This window comes from Henckelia pumila, chromosome 2 (assembly GCF_033568475.1).
Source record: "Henckelia pumila isolate YLH828 chromosome 2, ASM3356847v2, whole genome shotgun sequence".
Lineage (NCBI taxonomy): Eukaryota > Viridiplantae > Streptophyta > Magnoliopsida > Lamiales > Gesneriaceae > Henckelia > Henckelia pumila.
In genome coordinates this window covers 87,970,406-87,995,360 of record NC_133121.1, presented here as the reverse complement: position 1 = coordinate 87,995,360, position 24,955 = coordinate 87,970,406, and the positions used below count along the sequence as shown (strand labels likewise).

At 34.9% G+C, this 24,955-nt stretch overlaps 1 protein-coding gene and 1 non-coding gene across 7 annotated transcripts in view; both read left to right on the top strand.

Moving 5' to 3' along the window:
• The window catches only part of LOC140881243 (pre-mRNA-splicing factor ATP-dependent RNA helicase DEAH1-like), a 29,781-nt gene extending 21,306 nt beyond the window's left edge, over positions 1–8,475 (top strand). For all 6 annotated transcript variants that reach the window (XM_073286402.1, XM_073286397.1, XM_073286400.1 and 3 more), the window contains 11 exons: positions 1,060–1,128; positions 1,204–1,293; positions 1,755–1,841; positions 2,201–2,316; positions 2,389–2,455; positions 2,894–3,940; positions 4,847–4,909; positions 5,872–6,096; positions 6,992–7,054; positions 7,154–7,226; positions 8,150–8,475. In XM_073286402.1, the coding sequence (XP_073142503.1) occupies positions 1,060–1,128; positions 1,204–1,293; positions 1,755–1,841; positions 2,201–2,316; positions 2,389–2,455; positions 2,894–3,940; positions 4,847–4,909; positions 5,872–6,096; positions 6,992–7,054; positions 7,154–7,226; positions 8,150–8,202 (1,953 nt within the window). In that variant the 3' untranslated portion in view covers positions 8,203–8,475. The remainder of the gene's footprint in view (positions 1–1,059; positions 1,129–1,203; positions 1,294–1,754; positions 1,842–2,200; positions 2,317–2,388; positions 2,456–2,893; positions 3,941–4,846; positions 4,910–5,871; positions 6,097–6,991; positions 7,055–7,153; positions 7,227–8,149) is intronic.
• A 16,397-nt stretch (positions 8,476–24,872) lies between these two features.
• On the top strand, positions 24,873–24,948 carry TRNAD-GUC (transfer RNA aspartic acid (anticodon GUC)). The gene has a single exon. It is a non-coding gene; the product is annotated as a tRNA-Asp (tRNA).
• The last annotated feature ends 7 nt before the right edge of the window (positions 24,949–24,955 follow it).

Below are 24,955 nucleotides of genomic sequence, written 5' to 3'. Positions count from 1 at the left end.
GATTGTTAGGATTTTAGTATAGGTTATGTTGATTTAAGGGTTATTAAAGGAAATAAATATTAATTGTTATTTTTTATCAATTATTTAATTGTTTGCATTATTAATAGGCATGCGAAGTGCCCTCTGAATAAATGGACATCTTTCATCAACAGTTGTGTTGGTTTGACATTTGCCCAAGACATCAAAGATAAAACGACGTATACTAAAATTTGTATCGGTTAAAGAATTTGCTTATAATAAGGGCGTTGGATTAAACGTCTAATATCCTCTTTCATTTTTCAATTTCTTATCAAATAATAATCTTCTGTTTCAATATCTATTCTTTGGGAGGGATAATAAGAGTGCTGTTTTTATCTCTAAGGGCTTTGTTGTATTTTTGGGTAATTTGCCTTTTATTTCCATTAGCAACTTTATAGTCGGGGCAAATATTACCTTAAAGAAAGTGGTTTTACGCCTCAAAACCGTTACAACTTTTCTGGTTTGATAGATTCTGCACCATATTTTTTTAAATAACTTGTATATTTTATGAAGTCTTGAGGATGTTTAACATTTACCAGATCTGTCTTCTTACAAAATTGAAATTGTCCGCATTTTGTACTACATAACTTTATCATAATTAATACAATATTGTTTCTTATAAAAAAAATCCATATTAGGAATTTAATGTCATCAACTGGTAGTAAATAAGTTGCAACATTTCCTTATGTTTGCTATTAAAATATCACAGATTTCAAAAGAAATACAAGAGCAGCTCTTATTTGAACTTGTTTCCCATCCTTGGTTTGAGATTACGGACTTGCCGTTTAGGTAATACAAGAACAAGCAAAGAGCCCTTTCATCAAATTATATACAACAAATAAAGCACTTTATGGAATGCATAAGAAGTTTGCATAAGTTAGAAGGCTGTTCTTAAATACATAGTTCTTGAAAGGACATGATTCTCGGGTCACAAATGCTCCATATTTCCATGTAGTAGTTAGAAATTGATGTTGATGTCTGCTGATGTCAAAATGTTGGTTGTGTTGACCTCTGACTTATTTTTCGATCCTCAATTTTCAGAATGACAGAAAAACGCTGCCAATCTATCCCTATAGGGAAGAGTTGCTCAAGGCTGTTCGTGATCACCAGGTTTGAGATTTTCTGTTGCTGTCTTCACTTGTTTAATCTACGCTTAGTAAGTCTTCACAATTCAGTAATTTGCAGGTTCTTGTCATTGTTGGAGAAACTGGTTCAGGAAAGACTACGCAGATACCTCAATACCTACACGAGGCAGGATATAGCGAGCGTGGAAAAGTAAGAACTCTCAATCCATTTTTAGTTTTTACAGATACATAAAAGGCCTGTTCAATAAAATCTTTGTTGGTGCCATATATATATTTTTAAAATTTCCAAGGATTTTGCTGGATGTGTGCATGTTTTTTTAAAATGAATCTGGAAATACTCTAAGACACTAGAATGAATATATTTTTTAAAATTTATGTAATTGTGACGCAATCTATTAACTGTCCAACCTTTTGATCCCAAATTTCGGTTGGAAAATTTGAATTACAGAATTAAGAAATGATTGGTACTCCTATAAACCTTGTCATTTTCTCTATAAAGATCTTATTTGGGACACCGGAATCTGTTGATCTGCACGTCTCACCTATTCATTATTTTCCTGTTAACGTAATGTTAAAAATGGTAAAACCATATGATTATGGAAGTTAGGTGGAATGTCAATTTGTGATAATGATGACATCTCTCATGGACAGATTGGATGTACCCAGCCACGCCGTGTTGCAGCAATGAGTGTTGCTGCTCGAGTTTCTCAAGAAATGGGAGTAAAACTTGGGCATGAGGTATTTCTTAGTAATCATTACTATTGGTTGGTTTCCATAGTGATGTCAGATGCACGTTTAGACTTTATGTTGTCAGCAAGTTGTTGAATGGTAACCGTAGCATATAGACTCATGGTTCATGAACTTCACTTGTTATGATAATTGAACTAAGATCTCTCTCTTACTTTTTTGTGCATGTCATCGAGTCACATGTAAACAAGCACTCTCACGATTGTATTGTTTTCTTCCTGTTCGATGTGTTTAAATATCAATATTAAATGCCAATTTATTTGCCAAAATTATGTTTGCATGCTTACTCATCTTGATAAGAATATTCAGGTTAATGAATTTGATGTGGTTACTCATGTTTTGTATTTCAGGTTGGTTATTCTATTCGTTTTGAAGACTGTACTTCTGAAAAGACAATTATTAAGTACATGACGGATGGAATGCTATTACGTGAATTTCTTGGAGAGCCTGACCTTGAAAGTTACAGGTGCTTGTTGTACTTGGAGTAACATTAATGGTTTTCTGTTCGCATTTAAAATAGTTTTACAAAATTTTCCAGTGTGGTGATGGTAGATGAAGCCCATGAAAGAACACTTTCCACCGACATTCTTTTTGGCTTAGTTAAGGTAAATTTTTCTTCTCTCCATGATTTTTGTAGCTGTAAAATAGTCTCGATAAAATCAAATTGTGGTAATGCATGTGTTTATCATCTGAAAACACAAAAGAAATTATTGTGTTTGTTCAAAATGGGTTCCATTGGGAATTATTTAGGACTGTATATTTTGAATTATTTATGATTGTATCTGTTTTAAAATGAGCCTTAATAGAAGCTCAAAAATATCCGAATTTGTTTATTTTGATTCAGTTTTTTGCTTCCCTTTTACTAATTGCATTAATGAGCTTTCAATATTGTTTGCAAGAAACTATGCTTTTAGTCCACTAGTGCTTGTTTGAAACAACTAATTGTTGCATGAATTCGATGCAATTTCGAGTAGGATCTATGTTTCTCACAATCCTTGTTTGACACATTTTTTTGTCTTAACCCTTTCCTTTTGGTGCATTAGGACATTGCTCGGTTCCGCCCTGACCTCAAATTACTCATTTCAAGCGCCACTCTTGATGCCGAAAAGTTCAGTGATTACTTCGACTCTGCACCAATTTTTAAAATACCTGGAAGAAGATTTCCTGTTGAAATACACTATACTAAGGCACCTGAAGCTGATTACTTGGATGCTGCAGTAGTTACTGCTCTTCAAATCCATGTGACACAGCCACCAGGAGATGGTGACATACTTATTTTCCTTACTGGGCAGGAGGAGATTGAGATGGCCGAAGAGATTCTTAAGCATAGGACTAGAGGATTGGGGACAAAAATAGCGGAGCTCATCATATGCCCAATTTACGCAAACTTGCCAACAGAGCTACAAGCTAAGATATTTGAACCCACTCCTGAAGGGGCACGGAAAGTCGTCCTAGCAACGAATATTGCTGAAACATCATTGACGATAGATGGGATCAAGTATGTAATTGATCCAGGATTTTGCAAGATGAAGTCGTATAACCCTCGGACTGGAATGGAAGCACTCCTGGTCACTCCTATATCAAAAGCATCAGCTAATCAACGAGCAGGTCGATCGGGAAGGACAGGGCCAGGAAAATGCTTTCGGTTGTATACTGCTTATAATTATCATAACGATTTAGACGATAATACCATCCCCGAAATACAAAGGACCAACTTAGCCAACGTAGTCCTCAGTCTAAAGAGCCTTGGCATCAGCGATCTATTGAATTTTGACTTCATGGATCCTCCACCATCTGAAGCTTTACTGAAGGCGTTGGAGTTGCTTTATGCTTTAAGTGCAGTTAACAAACATGGCGAGTTGACAAAAGCGGGTAGAAGGATGGCCGAGTTCCCCCTAGATCCTATGCAGTCAAAGATGATTGTTGCTTCTGATAAATACCAGTGTTCTGATGAAATCATCTCTATTGCTGCTATGCTATCCATTGGAAATTCTATCTTTTATCGTCCCAAGGATAAGCAAGTTCATGCGGACAATGCTCGCTTGAACTTTCACATGGGAAATGTCGGAGATCATATAGCCTTGCTCAAGGTCAGTGGGTTGTGTTTCTTGAATGTGTTTTTTCTGCTCTGGTGTTTTGTTTTGATTTTTCTTGATTCTACCAAGTAAAGCAAACTACATAATCCTTTAGCTCTCAAGTGTGCGTTTGGCATCCTAAAAGCTGAAATATGTATCGATGTTTTGTATCTTTCTATGTATCGATTTTTTGTATCTTTCTATCACCTAATAATTAGCAGAACAGTGGTTGAATGAGTTATAACAGTAAGGTTTTTGTTTTTGCCTTTTCTCCCATGTTTTCTTTTTAAACAAGTATTAAGGCTATGATCAGGAGAAAAGACATCCCTATGAAGAAATTGGCATTTGTGCTTTTAGAATACAACAATCTATGAACCGCCAAATTTTGATTCAGAAATGAGTTTTTTTTTCATTTGCTTCTCTTAGGGAACCGTTTCAAACAATTTATATGGAATAACACAATTTTTGCTTATTGTCGACTGATGAAAAATGTTAAAAATGCATGAACTTAATTGCATATCTTATTGATCAAGTGCATGTGTTATTCGATTATTAGTTTATCTCGTTTATCAAAGTAATAACATGTTGTGCATTTCTGATTTTTCCCTTGCTTCAGCGATTTGGTGTGTCATTCTTTTCTGGATTGTTTTGTTATTTTGAATTGCATTTAGTTGTCAACAGGAACTGTTTTATTCGTTGGAGAAATTTTTCTTTTTGAGTTAAGGATAAGAATATTTTGGTGATACTCACTTATCATCACTATAATTCCTACATACCATTTCTTTATGAGGTTGGTGGGATATTGGAATGCGAAGATGGAAGTTGATGCACATAGCAGAATATATTGGCTATGCAGTAAATAATACATTTCAAAGCTTATGTGCAAGTTTAATTTTGTGATGTTCTTGGACATTTTTTCAGGTTTATAACTCGTGGAAGGAAACCAATTTTTCAACTCAATGGTGCTATGAAAATTATATTCAAGTAGGTTTGATATTCCATTTTTCCCTTTAACATTATGCCATCTCTGTTTGGCCAGTTTACTTGAAAAGAGAGGGTCTGCTTGTTCTGTTATCTCTATTAGCTGTTCAGATTATGGGGTCTGATGTCACTGTTCAGTATTCACCACTCAGAAATGTGATACACTCGGTGAATTACTGACATAAGTTGATGGGTTTCAATCTCCTCTATCTCTCACCCATAGCCTGACAAATTTGCTTGTGATCAAATAACTCCCGACTTCCTAAGAACTCTTTCTCTTTTTCCTGTTTAGTCAAGTCCAAATTGACTAGTAGTTGATCATGGTCCAATTTTAGTATCTCAACAGGATGGGCCATTGCTTATGAAAGTGAAGATTGATGAATCAGGAGCATATTCACTTGAGTGATGTAGAATATTGGAAAATATCCTTGTAGCTATTAATTAGCTAACATGTAATCTAGGATATTTTAGAAAATGGTCAAGAGTTCTCTTACTTTGTATATTTGTTGGTATTACTATTTTTTGGGAGATTTTATAGCATGTCATTTCCTTATTTTTTAGATGTATTACCACCTTTAAATTAGGGTTGTACAGTGCTTTATTTTCAGAGGAATAAAATTTAATCTCGTCAATTTCCTCAAGTGATGTTTCTGAACTTTAAAGGACAGTGATTATTGACTTTGAACCTTTCGGAGATATCTAGGTTTCTCACTTCTGAGTCCCTGGCATGACACTTTGATTGGGTTTAGTTCATATGTTGTAGCCTGTGAAAACATGATTCATTACTATCAATTGATGACAATTGTGAATTACATGTGCAAGATGCTAATTAAGTTCTCTTTATCTTTTACATATCATGTCTATAGAAGAAATTTTAAAGCTAACTGCCATCATTTTCATTGTTTTGTTTCATAGTACAATACTGAACTTTGGCTCATTGAATGGTTCTAATTTATATATTTCAGGTCAGGAGCATGAAGAGAGCTAGAGATATACGGGATCAACTGGAGGGGCTGCTTGAAAGGGTTGAGATTGAGTTGACCACAAATTCCAATGACTTAGATTCTATAAAGAAAGCCATAACTTCCGGATTCTTCCCCCACTCAGCGAGGCTACAGAAGAATGGATCCTATAGAACTGTGAAACATCCGCAGACTGTTCAAATTCACCCTAGCTCAGGTTTAGCTCAGGTAGACTAATTAATTTTTTAAATTTCTGAACTTAATGTTGACTAGAATTTTTCCAGGCTTGATTCAACTCAAAAATCATAGAACGAAAAAACATCAATTTTGTGAGAATGTGTTCGGCACAGTGGTAGAAGAACTAGTCGTTAGTAGCTTCTAAAATGCCAAATCGCGTCGAACACATATTTTATCGCACTGTAAGATATTTGAATATTAGAAAATGTGAGAGTTTTGAGGGTTATACTTGAAGGTGCAGTGCAGTTTTGTGGTGAGGTTTGACTAGGTGGTTGTGTTGAGATGGTGAAATCAAATTATCATTGAAGAAAAGAACTATTAATTTCCAGCTTGGAAGAGGGGGAGAAGAAAATGAAAGAAAAAAGAGAAGGAAACCAAGATTTTGTGCGTGGAATAAGGGAAAAATGGGAAAGAAAATATATTTAAAAAAAAAAGGGGGAAAGGGTTTATGTGGCATGAATTTGGCCTTATTGATAGTTTGATTTTGTTTAGACAATTCATGTTTTATTTTCTTTAGTTTTCCAGGATGCAATAGTGTTTATGATTAACAAGAAGATCAATGTATGGTAGTTTGGTAGATAAAAATGCGAAAGCAATGAAATTGCTCCCAAAATCTCCATAGCGCTTTGGTATTCCATATATTAAATTATATATAAGATGCTCCCAATTCTTGAAAATAATTTTTCAATTGTTATTTTTTAATTAACAAGTTATCCTTTCTCTCTTTACTATTTATGAATGTGATAAAAATAGTATATTTCTTTAAACCAATGGAGGATTTATTTTTATTTACTATTGGAAATTAAATGATAGTTTATCTACATTTAAATATAGTAATATTGGAAAATATATAAGATTGTATCACATTCTCTGTTGTCCTTGGCAGGTGCGACCAAGATGGGTCATCTATCATGAACTAGTTTTGACAACTAAGGAGTATATGCGACAGGTAAGAATCTTTGGATACTTGCCTTCCTACATGAGATCTGAAGCGGTATAAAGCTGTCGGCTTGTCATTATGGAACTCATGAAAGAATTATGAATATAGGTGACCGAACTAAAACCAGACTGGCTTGTTGAAATAGCTCCTCATTACTATCAGTTGAAGGATGTGGAAGATGGTTAGCAATCTCTCCCTATCTTTACATGTCATATCCAAGTGGTTTGATGTGCCTGTCATTATTTTAGGCAAGACTTCTGTATATATATATATTCCTAAGCTCTGCTTATGTTTGTTATAGGGACCCGATGCTCATGAAATTTGTGTGTTTTTTTGGTTCCAAATGCTGTTTATCCTTTTTTTTAACAAAAGATGCAGATTATACTCTACTAGGTTTAAAGCATCATATAGGCTTTGTTTGGACAAGTACTTATAAAATATTTTCATGTGTTTATTTAAATTTTTTTATAAAATGTTTTAAAAGTTGTTTTAAAAATAAATGTCATTTTAAACAAATATTCTATAAAAACGTTTTTGCGATTAAAAAAATTATTTGTTTTGTTTTCCATCATTGCTCTCAATTCTAAAGACATTAAAAATACATTTTAATTGTTCTCTAAAAACTATACTTGAATAACAATTTTTTAAAAATATTTTTCGAAAATGTTTTACAAAAATATTGTCTAAACACATTATTAATTTTTGTTTTCACTTATAAAACACAACATTTTTAAAATACTTGTCCAAACGGACCCATGATAATGACCTGGTCATTTCTCCCTTACATTCAATACTTTGTGTTGGAACAACATCCATTACTCGAAGGCTAGTATAGTGACGATATTGATAGAACGGAATTGTTTGTCCTTGCTTCTATCTTTTGGGCTTCATAAATTCTTCCCGCGATTGTCACCCATTCAGATTTTACAAGGAGACACAAGGACAAAAGTTGCATCTGTCAGTTATTCGTTAAATGTTTTCGTTTGGATATATATCTTGGTGATATATTGATAATAACATCAAGTCGAGTCTATTCTATTCCGCAGACTGATTATGTAATTCTCAAGGTAGTAAGTCACCTACTAACGAAAACTGTCTTTGCAGTGGGATCAAAGAAAATGCCTCGTGGTGAGGGCCTAGCATCAACAAATGGTTGATGATTTCACTGGTGGATACGGGTGCATTGCTGCAAATAGCCGTGTTGAAGGTGGCTCGATATGTTTATGAATTAGCTGTGCCACTGGAACAGGGGTTTAGTGTATTTGACCAATGTATGTACAATTTTGTAGGGTTCACTGAACCATTGTTTTCCAACTTTTAACTTTATTTTTAACCTCAATTGTATCATTGTATGTAAGAAAAAGGCAGGATATTCATATCCCGAAGAAACAACTTTGATAGTTAAATGATGCACAACTCGAGTTCTAACATGAGTCATGTAAGGGACTGAATGCAATCTCTAAAAATAATTGTTTATTTATTTACAAATTTGTTCAGAAAAAAAAATCCATAATTATTATTTTTAGAGTTTACCGACACTAGTTAAACATTCAGCCTTCCTACAATTTGCAGACACTACTTAAGAGCTATTAGAGTTGACTCAGCCTTTCTAGTTTCTACGCTAATGTTTACACCTTTTATTGGACAAAGTTACTTTTGTAGCAAGTGATGCTTAGTGTTCAGGCTGTTAGCGACACATCTTAATCACGTTAAAATTTTGAATCAAAATATTAACTCAACTAAAAGCATTTGTAGAAGCTACGATTCATAGAGTTACATCTAAAAAACATACCATTTCAAATTTGGTATAAGCCCGCATCTTGAAACTTAAAAAGGGGTTTTCTTATGAAGGAACAATTCGCAAATCTAAAAGGTCCGAGTTTCATATTAATATCATTTTGTAATAATGTAGAGACACTTCGTCGCGAATGTCAGTAGTAATCACGATGAACTTGTCATAAAAAGAAAAAAAAAAAAGAAAAGAGGATTCGATATTCATATTTTAAGAAAATGCACTTTGATTTTAGAGCTGGTGCATTTGATTTTGCATACTGAAGCCAAACACTAAGACAACACTTATTAGATTAAAAGAAATTTAAAGGCAGCGGACGGCCCAAAAATTGTGGTGTTCTATGCTACACCGGGTGAAACACTCCCTATCTCTCCTTCACATGTTCGCGCGAACATTACGCTAATAAACAAAAAAAATAAAAATAAATGGGATCCACATAATGTTTTTCAGCAAGATGTTCACGCAAACATACAAAAAACACAAAAAGAATGTATTTCACTCGGTGTAGCATAGAATCTCCCCAGAAATTGCCCCAACATCAATTTCATTAGGAATTTGGTTCTGCTTTGCAGATATTCCGATACCAACTCCAAATTCAAATATGGTCTTCCATGGAATATTTTTATCGTCCCTCCTGTTTAACAGAAAACAACATTTTACATTTGAGCTTCACAAAAGAGTCATAATCAGATACAAAGAGCCAAAGAAATTGAACTTGAAGCATTAGACCCGAAATTACAACTGTGAGACTCAAATTTCCTATTGAAACCCAACAATGCTTGAGAAATTTCTGGTTTTTGCTATAAATGATGTCGGCATCCACGGTTTTGCATGCTTAATTTCTTGTCATGTTGTGAAATTAAGCATCCGACTACCGGAAGAGTATCCTGATACATGTTCGGCGGCACAAAAAGAACTTCAAAATGAATTAATTTGATCTAAAAATGAATTTCAAGAGGCCCATTTTGAGTGCATTTTTTATTTTACTTTACATTCATCATTACTATTATATTTGCCTAAAGCAATATAGGATGGACTTGCAATCACCTAATGTAAATTCCTTCCCAAACCAGTGTTTTTATAACCGGACTGGTCATTGAACCAGTCTACCTAAAAAACGGTCGGACCGTTTTAACGGTACAGTTGAACCGAAAAACCGTTTATATAATTTAATATAATAAATAATATATTTTAAATTTTAAAAACTCCAAAATTATATAAATAGACAAAAAAATATAGAGAAAATTGCATATATCACCCCTGTGAAATCCCGGCCTCGCTGATAACTCCCTGTGAAATTTTTTTGAGCTAAAAGCCCCCTGTGTCTCCGGATCGATAGCACACGCAACCTTCCCGCTATGGTTTGTAGTTCGCGCGCTATGCGATGCGGATATCGAAATTTTTTTTGTTATAAAAATTCTAAAATACCCTTTAATGACTGATAAATTCTCAACACAATTGTTGGATAATGTATTTTCTTTCTTAATTTTTTTAAAATAAATATTGTATTATGGGCAAATTCTCGATAAATCCCCAAAAGGAAAATTAAATGTTTCCTCAATCCATGTGTAAGACATTTTCTGTTCCAACTCCTTGACAAATGCCTGCAATATGTTTGAACTCTCTATTTGTGGTCAATTGTCCAAACTACCCTCAATTTGTTTGATAACCCAATAATACCCTTTCTCTATTTTTGAAATACTTAATATTATCATAAGTTTATTTTCCTCCATCATCAACCGATTCTTCTTCGAACACAGAAAGCAATGATCTTTGGCGACAATCTTCTTAGTCCTGACGATGACACTGATGACGAGGAGAGGCAAACATTCGAAAGAAAAGTCAGGTGCAGGCACTGCTAAAGTGAGGAATGGAAAGAAATCGCCAAAAATGATGAAGAAGAAAAAATCAAAAGCAGGTTAAAAATGTATTTTATTATTGAAATCGAACACAATATATTATTTTTCGCGAGTAACCCAGAATTTTAGCGTTTTGATGAATAATTTTGGTCTCATTTCTTAAAATCTTTGATAGTTTCGTTTTGTCCCAATTTTTTAGGGTTTTGTTGTCAAATGTGTTGCTACTTTTCTATTTTACATAATTTGTTATGTTTTGATTGATATTTTTGTCGAAAAATTTGAATGATTATTCTGAAATTTCGTATTTATTTGTTACAGTTCTTCATGATATATATTTTATCCCCAATTGTTAGGGTTTTGTTCTTGAAAATGTTTGTTAAAATATATCTTGGTTTAGAACATCAATCTTCTAAATGAATAACATTTTGTTATAAAATTTGACGGTTTTGTTGTTGTGAATTTATATTGGATAGTTTTATATAGCTAATTTGACAAATGACCAATTTTTATAAATATATTCTAAATTGTTTCCAAATATGATTGTATTGTTATTTACCATCCATATTTTATTCTTTGATAATGATAATATTTTGTACAAATTTTTAAATATTAGAAATGACCTATGAAGAGGAAATAAGTGATGATGTTGAGTTGATAAATAGTGGGAAGGTAATATTTACACGATGTTCCCCTGCTTATTGTAAAAAAAAATTATGGAAGAGTTGAAGCCGATTACAGGGAATGAACAACTGAGTAGGATAAAGGATACTCCAGTTGGTAAATGGATAGACATGTCAGTTCTTCCTGTGAGTAGTGGCAGAGTAGACTATCTTTTTAAAAGATTCTATAGCCCTTCATGCTCGTTCATTGTTGGTGATGATATTTCATTCCTTTCACTTCAAGAGACTTCTTCATTGTTCTTGGTTTGCATCATAAAGGGCAACAAGTTGATTTGGACCTTAAGTTGAAATCAAGATTCTTGTCTCGACACTTTAGAGAGAAAATAAGCAATGCTCATAGGATTGTTATTGAAGAGAAAGCTTGTTTCACTTGCAAGGAGTGATGTCCATTCTGATATTGATGATTTCGTTCGGATGTTTATTTTGTTCGTATTCAATTGTGTAATATTCTTCACCTGTAATTATATTACTCATGGTTTTATTTTTCCTTATATGGATGATCTGAGCACATTTTTTAAGTTTGTTTGGGGAGATGCTGCGTTTCGGTTTCTTTATCGAGAATTAGATAATCAAGAAAGCAAACTTTACTTGGATGGTTGAACAGTTGGATTGATGGTGAGTATTAAGTTCTATCAGTTATTGTGTTATTAATTTTTTGAATTTGTTTACCTATATAATTTTTTGCTTACGCTTGGTTATACGAGATAGTGTCATCATTAGCTGTACCACGTGGTGTTCATATCTTCCCCCGTTTGTTTCATTTTGGAAAAAAAAGATCCATTTGGATGCCGTCAAATCTGAATCGATTTTCGATGCCATATCTTCAACCAAGGTATCTTTCATATTACTTATCCTATTTTTAATGTAGGATCATTATGTATATATATTTATTTTTGTATCAGGTTTTGTCAATATATCCCTTTTCAGAGGAGGAAATGTTATTGGACAACAAGGTAATTCTAGTAGCATCTTTTATTTAATATTTTACAAATAAAAAAAACAATTTTTATTAATTTCTTTATTATTGTAGTTGGTGCTGCCGATTTTGAAGGAACAAGGAGACAGTCTAGATAATTGTGAACTCGACAAAACGGTGAAAAAAAATGGATAAGATAAAAATGTTGAAACGAATTTGTGCACAGTTGAAACGTGAGAGAGTTGGAGCGAATAGAAAGTTGTTTGATGCGAAAGAAAATGTGGTGTTGGGGGAAGGAAGTTGCTCGAAATCACAAAGAAAAAGATGTTGTAGTTGACTATGTTCCGAGTTCTGATGACAGTGTTGATGAGGTCGATAAGACAATTGAAGAATAAGAATAGATTTTGAGACATGACCAAGGTGGTAATTTTTTTGATTTTTTTGATGTGCCTGTCCATAATTCTGTTGATTACTCGTTGAAAGAAAAAAGAGCAGATGGTGACCAAATGGTTACGAGTAAAAGTGTTGGTTTATCTGAAAATTTGAATGCATAAGGTGAGGATGTTCAGGAATTGATTGAGACCAAAATTCCAGATATTGGTGAATTGAAGATGGGTGAAGATGTATGTGCTAACGGATTGGATAAGGGAAAGGGTGTGACTGGTGCCGAGTTTGAGATGAAAAAAATTATAGGTGTTGATGACTTGGGGAATGGAAAATGTGTTGTTGGTGCTAAGATTGAGAGGGATAAAAATGAAGAAAATGTTGACATGGGAACGAAAAAAATCAAAGCCGATGGAGAGTATTCTCTTAACGGATCATGTGACGGTAGTAGTGAAGATCTAAATGAGATTGATCAATTGTTGGATAATATTGTAACGAAAGTGGTTAAAGAAAATAATGTTTTTGTGGGTGATATTTCAACCAATGCAGTAACCAATGTGATCGAAAGTGCTATTGATGATGATACTTTTGTTAAAAGTGGTAGGATGGACGAGAGTGATGATAATTCTGAGAAGGTCGAGAAAATCACTAATTTCCAATCTTCTATAGTCGATAATATCAGAACGAGGGGTGATCGGGTAAAGAAAAAAAAGCCATCAATGTTTGTGACACCATCCAGTACCATACCAAAGAGGAAGAGATGAAAAAAGATTTGACTTTGATCGGAACCATCTTTAAGCTTGATTATTTGAATTTGAAGTCCTATATTTTACTTTGTGTTACTGTTTTTGACCATGTTTGTGTATTCTCAGGTAGGGAAGAAAAGTAATTGATGTTGAGAAGCTACTTGATAAATATTTGAGTACGAGTTGGACCAGTCAATACCAAGGTAGAACAGATTTCTGTGGACATGAAGAAGCCACAGTCGAAGATAAAAAGTTGTTGACGGAATATCTTTCGAGGGATGATATAACGTATGAATTTCTATCTGCAAGCTCGTTTTATTTTCTTATCACTTTTTTAGGATCTTTTTTAATACAAAATAATTCTTATTTTGTTGTAGTGTTGAGGTTTGACAAGATGAAATTGTCCATTTATCAGGCTTTGTGTTCTGTGATTTCTTGTTTGGTAAGCTTGTTAGTCATGAAATTATCAATGTTCAAATGTGCATGATGGAAAAATACAGCGTGGATAATGGAAATGAAATATTTTGCATGGACACTTTGGTGCAGGTTAGTAGACTGTAAAAGTTTTACGTTTGATTTACTATACATTTGAATTAGTTTTTTGATTTTTCGTATTTGTTTTGTTTTGCATGGACACTTTATTGTGTCATGTTATGTGATTTATACGAATGTTTTTTTAATAATGTTTATTTTTGAAGGCACATTTTTTTTTTGGTTGGTTGGGTTCATCATCATTCAAGTTTCGTCATATCCGACTCTAATGTATTGAGAGAACGTATGCGTCATTAAGGTGAATCACTGATAAGTGCATTTCATGCACTTAATATGTTTTTGATTTTAATTGTTAATTGCTTTGTTTCGAGCAGATTTATGCGTTGTTTTGTTGTTTGTGTGCACGTAGAAAAATTATTGAGATTGTGAGGAAAAGAAGAAAAAAAGGGAAGAAAAGAATAAAAGGCAGAAGAGAAGAAGCAGAAAAAAGAAAAGAAAAGAGAAAGAAAGAAGGAAATAAGCGATGTAGAAGAGAAAAGAAGCGCTATAGAGCTTATTTGTAGCGCTAATGAAAGGGTCCGTGTCCTAATTTAATATTTAATGATCAAACAACCAGGATTAATTAATGTAAACAGCAAAAATGAGTTAAAAATTTGTGTTTTGGGCCTACAGAAAATTCGGCATGACCTATTTGTAAATAAGACATCCCAAAAAAACTGTACAACACAACCAGCAATATATACTCGAAAATAGAGTCACAACACCAATTTAAAAACCTATAGTCGCACTGGCCAGGACTAAACATATGCAGAGCCGGCAAGGCTCGATCACACCAACAAAGTAAAAACTATCAATACATATACACAGGGCATTCACTGAAAAATATAAAACTCGCTAATCTGATATATACATATATCTGAGAACTTGACTCCACGCTCTACTCACTGGGTACCACTAGATGACGCTCCACCAGATGCGTCAAATCCCCCTGGATATCCTGCTATAGAATCACAAACATACACAACATAAAAAGAAAATAGGGGTCGGACCCCAGTACGACGAACTAGAAAAATTACGACAAATATAACTGACATGAATAAAATCAAGTACAATGCAACGAAATGCAATGTAATGCGTGACAAACTTTTAACGTGCTTATTTGACGAATATCCCTTAATATTTCCAATAAAAATGTATTTGAAATTTATTTTATTTTATTAAAAAAATAAGGATTATTCTCAATTCTGCACATTAACAATCAATGTAAATGAGTGAATGCAATCATATAACTCACATAAGCACATAAAGCACATTATCACTCATTACAAAATACTTAATATCATTACATGCCATTATAGGCGTCGTAATGTAAACAGCTCATACGTACCTCAACCAACACTTAATTTACCACAGAAATATCTCAAGTAATTCTCGAATAGTCCAATCCTATGAAAAACCATTTTATATCATATTAATTCCTATTCATGACCAACTATCGAATATACGACTATACAAGTCAAAATACCCAAAATTCAACAATCTGACTTTTCTAAAAATTCCTACAAATTTCAAAATTTCGCATTTATATTTTCTATAGCATCTAAACACTCAATTACTGAATAATCAACACTTAAATTTGAAAATCCCCAATATTAAAAATCTGGAAATTTGAAATTAATCCCAAATAAATTCTGAAAAAATATCGAATACCTTCAATCGAGTCCAATATAGTACCTACAACCAATAATAAATCAAATATCAATTAACGGAAGTAATTGGAATCGAAATTCCCAAAATTCGAAACCTAAATTCGAAATTATACCTCCCAGACCTCGAATATGGCTGAACATACCTAAAACCACCTTCTCTTAACCTAGGCGGCGATCAGCGGCGACTGGACGGCGGCTGTCGAAGTCGGGTTTTTGAGACAACAACGAAACCTTACGAAATCAATATCAAAAGAAAGCTTACGTCGCTAGGATTCCAGAACTATATTTATTTTCAAAAATCGGCCACAAACGAAGGAGATACGACCATTTAAAGCGACGTGAAGATTTAAAAAAAAAAGAATGGGAATCGGCTATGAAGATGAAGTTTGTGGAGAGAGAAGATAATATAATATATATCACATATATCGATATCTATTTAAGATATGTATTAGTTTAATGTGTGTCTTATTTTATTCATTCGGGGTTAAAACTTGATCCGGTTTGATTTATTTTAATTCATATATGCTCTATAAATAAAATATGCATTTTAATATCGGCTATAAACCGATATGTATTAATACATATTTTTAACACACAAATTAATTAACATATTAAAATATTGTCCTTATAGCTAAGAAGAGGGATTGAAGCGCTATCGTGCTTAATTAAGCGCTATCGCGCTGTTTCTTGTGAGCTTTGGAAAATAAAAGACGTAGCATGTGTGCACCCGCGCCGTTGGTTTGAGTGCCCGCCCCATCGAGATAACAGAGTTTAAAAATTTTCGGGAAGGAAACTTTAAGATTTTTTTGGGCTTCTTATTGGGCTTTTGATGCAACGTATAAAAGGATATAATTGGAGAATTGAAAGGAGGAAGCGGCCGCATACATCAGACATAATTTGGAGAGGATTTTGATCGTGAAATTTTGAAGGGAAAATTTGCACTTAACGTGAAGAACAGAGTTGAAGATTGCGTTCTCCGGACACGGCAGTGCATAATCGGCTTTGTTTTCTTTCTTTTATATTTATTAAATTCTGAATTGATGTTTATTTTTCTGAATATGTTTTGGTTTTATCAAAATTTTATTATGAACTAAATTTTTAGAGTCTAGAGGTCGGATGGAACCTTGTGTAGACACTTTTACTAGTTTTTAATTTTATTGGATTGAATTCCCTTAGATTAATTGTTTTTCTGGTTTTGATTGTCTTTTCAATTACTTGATCAATAATTGATTTGTTATATTTATTTGGAATCCGGCACTCGAGAGAGGAGATTTTGAATAGGACCAATAGAATTTACACTGTTAATTGTTTATATAGCTCGGGAGAGAATATAACATTAATGGAGCCTTAAAAAGAACATTATTTTACACATATCACTAATACTATATTTTTAATAGGGATATTGAAATTGAATCTTAGTTGATACACCCTATTTGTTGCTCGGGAGAGAGAAATAAAATAATCTAAGTGTTCTTGGCTATTAATTGAAAGAAATTCATGAAAATAAATTAATTAGGAGTGATTGTTGTTGAAACCAGGTGAAATCTAAACCTCTAGACCATTTTTCCTCTGATTGATATTTCGCTGAAAGTTGTGTGCGTGATACTAAAAATCCATTGATTATTTTATTTTTCTGCAAACCTTTTAAATTATTAATTTTCTAGATAAAGTTTAGACTATTATAATTAAAAGTACTGAATATTTTCACGTTACTCCTCGTGGGATCGACACTCTATTTATTACTATATTAAAACTTGACAATTGTGCACTTGCGGGCACAAATTTCGCAACAAGTTTTTGGCGTCGTTTCCGGAGAGTAATTTTTGAATTTATTTTAGTCTTGTTACCAATTAGTCTAGATTTTAATTTAGAGCTTTTCTTTATTTTATTTTTAGTTACTAATTAATTTTAATTCTTCTTACTTGCAGTTCATGCGACGATCTCAAAGCGCTAATTCTCTACTCTTTGATCCGGAGATCGAACGTACTGCAAGAGAATTGAGACGACTGATAAGAGAAGAAGAATTAAACAGAATGGCTGAAGAGAATATACAACAACCTCCCATGGCGCCAATCAGAGATCATTTCAGGCCGACGATCCGGCTCACTATTTTGGAATCGCTCGAGGGACTATAAATGTCAAAAACTTCGAATTGAAGCTGGCTTTGATCAACATGGTTCAACAGAACCAATTCAATGGGAGCGCCACAGCTGATCCTCATCTGCACCTGCGGACTTTCTTGGAAATCACCGATACGGTAAAGATGAACGATGTTCCTGAGGATATTATTCGCTTACGTTTGTTATCTTTTTCTCTCAAGGATTGGACAAGGAGTTAGCTACAATCGCTGTCATTGGGAAGTATAACTACATGAGAGGATATGACAGTCAAGTTTCTTGCAAGGTACTTTCCACCCGCCAAGTCCACCCAACTGAAAATCAAAATCAGCACCTTTAGGCAGATGGACTGTGAACAGATCTACGAGGCGTGGGAAAGGTACAAAGATTTACTTAGACGTTGTCCTAACCATAATTTTGCATATTGGGAGCAAATTGAGTGGTTTTATAATGTACTGAATGCTCCTACGAGGATGTCTGTGGACTATGCTGCTGGAGGTACCATCTTTGCTAAGGACCCTGTACAGGCCTATGATATGTTGGATCAAATGACGATCAATAGTTTTCAATGGACATCTGAGCGTATGGGCATCAAGAAGCCTGTTGGAGTGTATAGCGTTAACCCTCTTACCTCTATCACTGCCCAATTATCTACACTGACGACGCAAGTAGCTCCATTGAATAAGGTGAATGTCGCAGATTCAACGGGAGTTTCAGTCGCTATTGAAGGATCTCATCCCCCAAAAAAAGTTAATTATATCAATCCTAATGGCTACCGAGGATATGGAGTCTATAGAGGTAATCCTGTTCCCAATACTTATCACCCAGGTTTGCGCAATCATGAAAATTTTTCTTACGCTAACAATAAAAATGTGTTAAATCCTCCTCCGGGGTTCAATACAAATAAGGGTGAAGGTAAGCCTTCTTTGGAGGATGTTGTTAGTACTTTTGTGCATGAATCGAGCAAGAGGATAACGAGGACTGAGTCTTGCCTTGACATCTTAGAGACGCATGTGGCCAATATGGGCGCTGTGCTACAATCTATGGAGACTAGTATTGGGCAGCTGGCAAATGCCTTGAAAGATAACAACAGAGTTCAATTTCCAAGCAATACAGAGATAAATCCGAAGGAGCAATGCAATGCTATCACCTTAAGAAGTGGGAAACAACTAGGTAATGAAGAAGGCAAACGTGAGGGCAAGGCATCTGATAGGACTGAAAAATTTGCAGTTGAAGAAAAGGAAGTCGAGGAGAAGGAGATTGAACCTGAACATAAACCGATGTACAAGCCTTCACTTCCATACCCCCAAAGGTTCAAGAAGAAGGCATTGGATGAGCAGTTCTCAAAATTCTTGGAGATTTTCAAGAAGATACATATCAACATCCTTTTTGCTGATGCTCTTGAACAAATGCCGAACTACGCAAAGTTTATCAAAGAGGTGATGTCTAAGAAAAGGAGGCTGCTAGAGAACGAGGTGGTCAACTTAACTGAAGAATGTTGTGTCGTGCTTCAAAAGAAGATGCCACAAAAGCTTAAAGATCCAGGGAGTTTTACTATTCCTTGTTCTATTGGTGGATCTCATATTAGTAGTGATTTATGTGATTTAGGGGTCAGTATTAATTTAATGTCATTGTCTATTTACAGGGCCTTGGATTTGGGAGAGATGAAATCAACCACGATCACATTGCAATTGGCGGATAGAAGCATCACATATACACGGGGTATTGTTGAAGATGTGCTAGTCAAGGTGGATATATTTATATTTCCGGCTGATTTTGTGATATTAGACATGGAAGCAGATCATGGTGCTCCATTGATTTTTGGAAGACCGTTTTTGGCTACTGCTGATGCCAAAATAGATGTCAAGAAGGGTGAATTGTCGATGAGTGTGGAAGGCAAACGAGTAATTTTTAACATATTCATGGAGGCACCTAACCCACCTTTTGAAGAATTATGCATGATTGAGCTGGTAGTGAAGCTGGAGGGTTGTCAAAAAGCTGTTATTGAGGTTGAATTGCCAAAGGAGAGAGAGAGCCAAGTTTACCAAAGAAGAAAAACCTAAAAAAGAAGGCGAAATTTAAAAAGCGGTTTGTAGAATATATTTGGCGGGTGAAAGAGAAGGGGAAGACCCCAACCAATGAGACAACCGCCTAAAATCGGTGAAAGTCAAGCTGACGACTATAAACCAAGCGCTTTTTGGGAGGCAACTGGTAGTGCTTAGTCGTGTCGCGCCCAAATTAATCCAACTCAGATTAACTAAATAAACATGTAGTAGCGAGAGTATGGATCGTTTTCACGAGGAAAGTGAAATTTATTTGTGTTCTTAAAAATACTTAAAATAATTAAAAGGGGTTTGTTGGATTTTATAAACTACTATGCAATAATTAAAATAAAGAAGATCAAATAAAGAACGAGACTTGGTATCGGTAAACTATACCCTTGAAATTATTCATTCGATCATCGATTCCCTAAAAATAATCAATTCACATTGAATATTCATCATTGGAAATTTAATTCCTGTTTCACCTTAGTTTTAGTTAACTAGACACCAGCGTTCTAAGTTAACCCTTACCCCATAAATTAACCCAATACCAGCGATTAGATTTAAATCCACGGTAGCATTTAAATGAGTAAAACTGATGAATCTAGACAACACATGCACCAGTAGATGTATTTAATCTAGTCAATTGTTGTTCCTACGATTTAACAAATTCAACAGCAGAAAATATTAATCATAGTTGCTTCACAAATCAGATGATTAAAAAAATTATGGATTTGAGTTCTAATTTATCAATAGATTGTATAGCAAAATCCTAAGGTGATCAATCCTAAGATCTCACATACAAGCATGAAAATCAATCCAAAACAACTCTTGATACGCAATTTGGAATTAAACAATGAAAACTGAATCTCACAAATTACATAACTCAAGGGTTTGTCTTCCTCAACAAAGTACTAAAACTTAGCCACAACGATTCATGAATTTTCTAGAAAAAATCATGAAAGAAAATTAAATCTAAGGAAAGAGAGAAGAAACCTAGCCGCCAAGAAAGTTCTTCCACGTTCTAAGCCTCCCAATCTGATGATTGAATGTCTAAAAATCGGAATCAAGACCTAATAAAAGTCTAGAGTCTAAAATAAAAGAGTTCCCAAAAATAAAAATTCTTCCCGAACAGACCCGCTCGCTCGATCGGTAAAATGTTGCAGATCGAGCGAGCATATTTTTTCCAGCTACTGTTTTCATAATTTTTTGGCCGCTCGATCGGTAAAATGTTGCAGATCGAGCGCGCAGCTTTTTTTTTCCAACGAGCAGCGATTTTGAAAAATTCAAATCCGGAGATCTAGCCGTCGGATTGAGCTGAAATTTGGACAGCAACTTCAAAACATCTTGAATTTCATTCTGATTGGGAGATCGGATTTGAAGCTCTCTAAAATTAAAAATTAGTTTTGGATCATTGCTGCTCCGTAATTCTTTTCTTATCTTGGCTCTTTCTTCCATCTTTAGCACCTTTTCTTCACTTTTCCTATATCAAATCACATACCATGATTAGAAACTATAACATGAATTTAATCAATCAAAATACACCTAATCATCACAAATTAACTCAATCAAACATAGGAAAATACCATCACATCAAATTCCCCCTACTTAATCCTTGCTCGCCCTCGAGCAACACAAAACCAAGAATAAGTTCGAACTCATAATCCATAAAAAAAATAACCATGATCTTCACATTTGTGCCTCAGGAATAAATTCAATGCATGATCAATAAAGGCGTTAAAATTCTAACAACGGAACAAGTTCAATATCCAGACATTTCAACTCGAGATATAGCCCTGAACGTGTGTGTGTGTTTGGTCATTAGCAAGTGTCATGCACACTTCATAGATCCATTCAATGTAAAACCCCACAATAGCTCAAGTTGCACACCAACAAATCAAATTAAACCATTGAGAAGTTTTATAGTATTTTCACTTGTCCGAGTAATTGCACCCGGTTATCCTCAGCTCCATACATTCTCCTCCATATTTAGCTCTTGGAATTTATAGGACTAGAATTTCAATCCCCATTCCAATGCCTTCCCTCACCTTACTAACTCCATTCTTTACTCTTTTAATTTTTTTATTAATTAAGCTCAAAAGGGAGGTTGATAGGCTAGCGACTTCCTAAGACTATCACAAGGCTCACATGACCTTCACTATGTCATATACAATTCACAAGCCATGACTCATGCGTGCTTAAGAATATTCAAGAACCACATCAAAGTCTAATTTGCATTGGATATCAAAGTGTTCCAAGGTTAGCAAATCATCTATTTTCAAAAACATTCACGTCATCAATTAGATATCATCACGGGCTAGTGAATTTCAACAGTCAAATTCATCACAAACTATGAGCTCTAAAATATATTTTTTTTTTAAAAATGGCTAAATTCTCTCAATGACTGGCTAAGTCCTCTCCCCCATACTTAAAATCTTACATTGTCCCCAATGTAAGAAAAAAAATGAAAAACAAAAATAAATAAAAACTAAGAATGGATGAAAATATTCCCCTTGGGTTGCCTCCCAAGCAGCGCCTCTGTTTACAGTCGTCGGCCTGACTGCATGCTTCAGTTCATCAAGGTGGTTCATATCTAGTTTCCTTGTCCACCTTCACTCACTTGAGTAATTTTCCAGTTAATTTCGTCCCATGCTTTCTCTTCTTGGATTTCTTGGGGATTCCTTTTGATCTATCTAGAGGAAGTTTCGGCTCAGTTTTAGATGCCTGCAAATCAGAAGGAAAAATTTTAGAATTCGAATTCTCAGCAGGTCTTACAACAATCTTCTTCAACTTATCCTAAATTACGTACAAAGTGTTTTCGTCCTTGTGATAAGTGATCATTGACATCAAGAATATTAACATCACTTTCACAACTAGGATTTTTCAAGGTATCAAAAATATTAAACTTAGCAATTTCCCTATCAAATTCCATAGTGAGAGTACCATTATCAACATCTAGAAATCAGCAGGAAAAATCAAATTACCAACTTGCACAGAAACATCCTCTATCACTCCTCTAGGAAAAATAGTAGATTTATCAGTCATCTGAACAACAATGTCAGTTTCAAGCAAGGGCCTTAGTTTTAAGGAAGCATAAACAGAGTATGACATAACATTAATCGATGCTCCTAAATCTAACATGGTTGTATCACTCTGAACATATCCTATCTTACAAGGAATCGAGAACATACCTGGGTCCTTGCATTTTGTAGGTACCTTTCTTTGAATTACGGCGGAGACCTGTTCTCCCAATTCAACTTTCTGACATCCCTTCAGTTTTTGTTTTCTCTTCATAGTACACAACTCTTTTAAAAATTTAGCATAGCGAGGTACTTGTTTAATAGCATCTAACAGTGGAATATTTACCTCACATATATGAAACACTTCATACAACCCCTTAATTCCTTCATCCTTCCTAGACTCTTTCAATGCTAATGGAAAATGGGCTACAGGTTTATACTCAGAAAGAGGACGAAACTTACCTCTTGGCGCTTTTTGAATTATTTCATTCCCATCCATTTTGGATTCCTCCACCTTTTTCTTTTTTACCGGTGTTTGAACCTCCTCCTCATGGACCTTCAACTCTCTTCCACTCCTCAAAGTTATGGCACCACGTTCTCTCTTGGGTTCACCACTGTCTGTGATGGCAAAGCGTTGGAATGTTGTGCTTCCAACCTATTTATTGTTGTTGCCAACTGCCCCACCTGAGTGTTCAAGTGTTGGATACTTGCTCGAGTTTCATGTTGAAAAGTTACAATATTAGTAGCAAGATCCTTAACAATGTTTTCTAGAAACTCACCAGGCGTTGGAACTTGAGGACGTTGTGGTTGTGGAGGATACGGTGGCCTATAAGCTTGATGTTGCTGAGGTGCCTGAGGTCCAGGCTGATTTTCCTGTTGGTTTCCGTATCTCAGATTCGGATGATCCTTCCAGCCAGGATTGTATGTGCTGGAGTATGGATCATACTTTCGCTGTGGAGGTCCAGGAAAACCACCAGTAGCATTCACATGTTCGACCGACTCCTCTTGAAGTGTGGGACACATGTCAGTAGCGTGTCCCATCGCATTGCAAATTCCACAAACTTTAACCATTTGTCCATTCCCTACAGCCATTTGACACACAAAAGACATCAGTTCAGTCAATTGTTGTTCAAGGGAAGAAACATTTATCTCATTGCCCCATCTGGGCGCATGATCACTCCTGATGGTTCCAAATTGTTGAGAATTGACAGCCATGTTCTCTATCAGATTTCTCGCTTGAACTGGAGTTTTATCCATAAAAACTCCTCCACTGGCTGCATCTAGCATACTCCTGTCATGAGGCAACAAACCTTCATAGCACAATTGAATTAATTGATTTTCACTTATCTGATGTTACGGACAACTAGCATAAAGCTTTTTGAACCGCTCTCAGTACTCATGAAGTGATTCCCCTGCATATTGCTTGATCACATAGATCTCCTTCCTGATGTTGGCTGCTCTAGAAGCTGGGAAGTACTTCTCCAGGAAAATTCTTTTCATCTCAGTCCAAGTCGTGATGGATCCAGAGGGTAAATAATATAGCCAATCCTTAGCAGCACTCTTCAAAGAGAAAGGAAAGGCTCTCAGTTGGATCTGCTCCTCTGTCACTCCATGGGGCTTCATACTCGTGCAAACCACATGGAATTTCATCAGGTGTTTATTCGGGTCCTCACCTGCAAGATCATGAAAGGAAGGTAATAAGTGAATTAATCCAGATTTGAGCTCAAAAGTAGCATTATTTTCTAAAGTAGGAAAAGTAATGCATAAAGCTTGTTGATTGGGGTCCGGAGTTCCCAATTGTCGAAGACTCAGATTCGCATTGTCAGCCATCTCTTCTATGATGTTTTCAGTTTGATTTTCGTCCTCCTCCAATTTATGTCGAGCTTCCTTACTTCTTCTATGGAGTGTTCTCTCTATCTCTGAATCGTAATGGAATTCTTTTTCAGAAGATTCTCCTGTAAGCATGAACAAACCAGAGTAGCACTGGGAGAAAAGAATATAAATAAAAAATAAAAATAAAAAAAAAAAACAAGAACACAAAATAAATTAAACGCCTTCCCCGGCAACGGCGCCAAAATTTGTAGTATAGTGGTGAGTATTCCCGCCTGTCACGCGGGTGACCCGGGTTCGATCCCCGGCAACGGCGCCAAAAT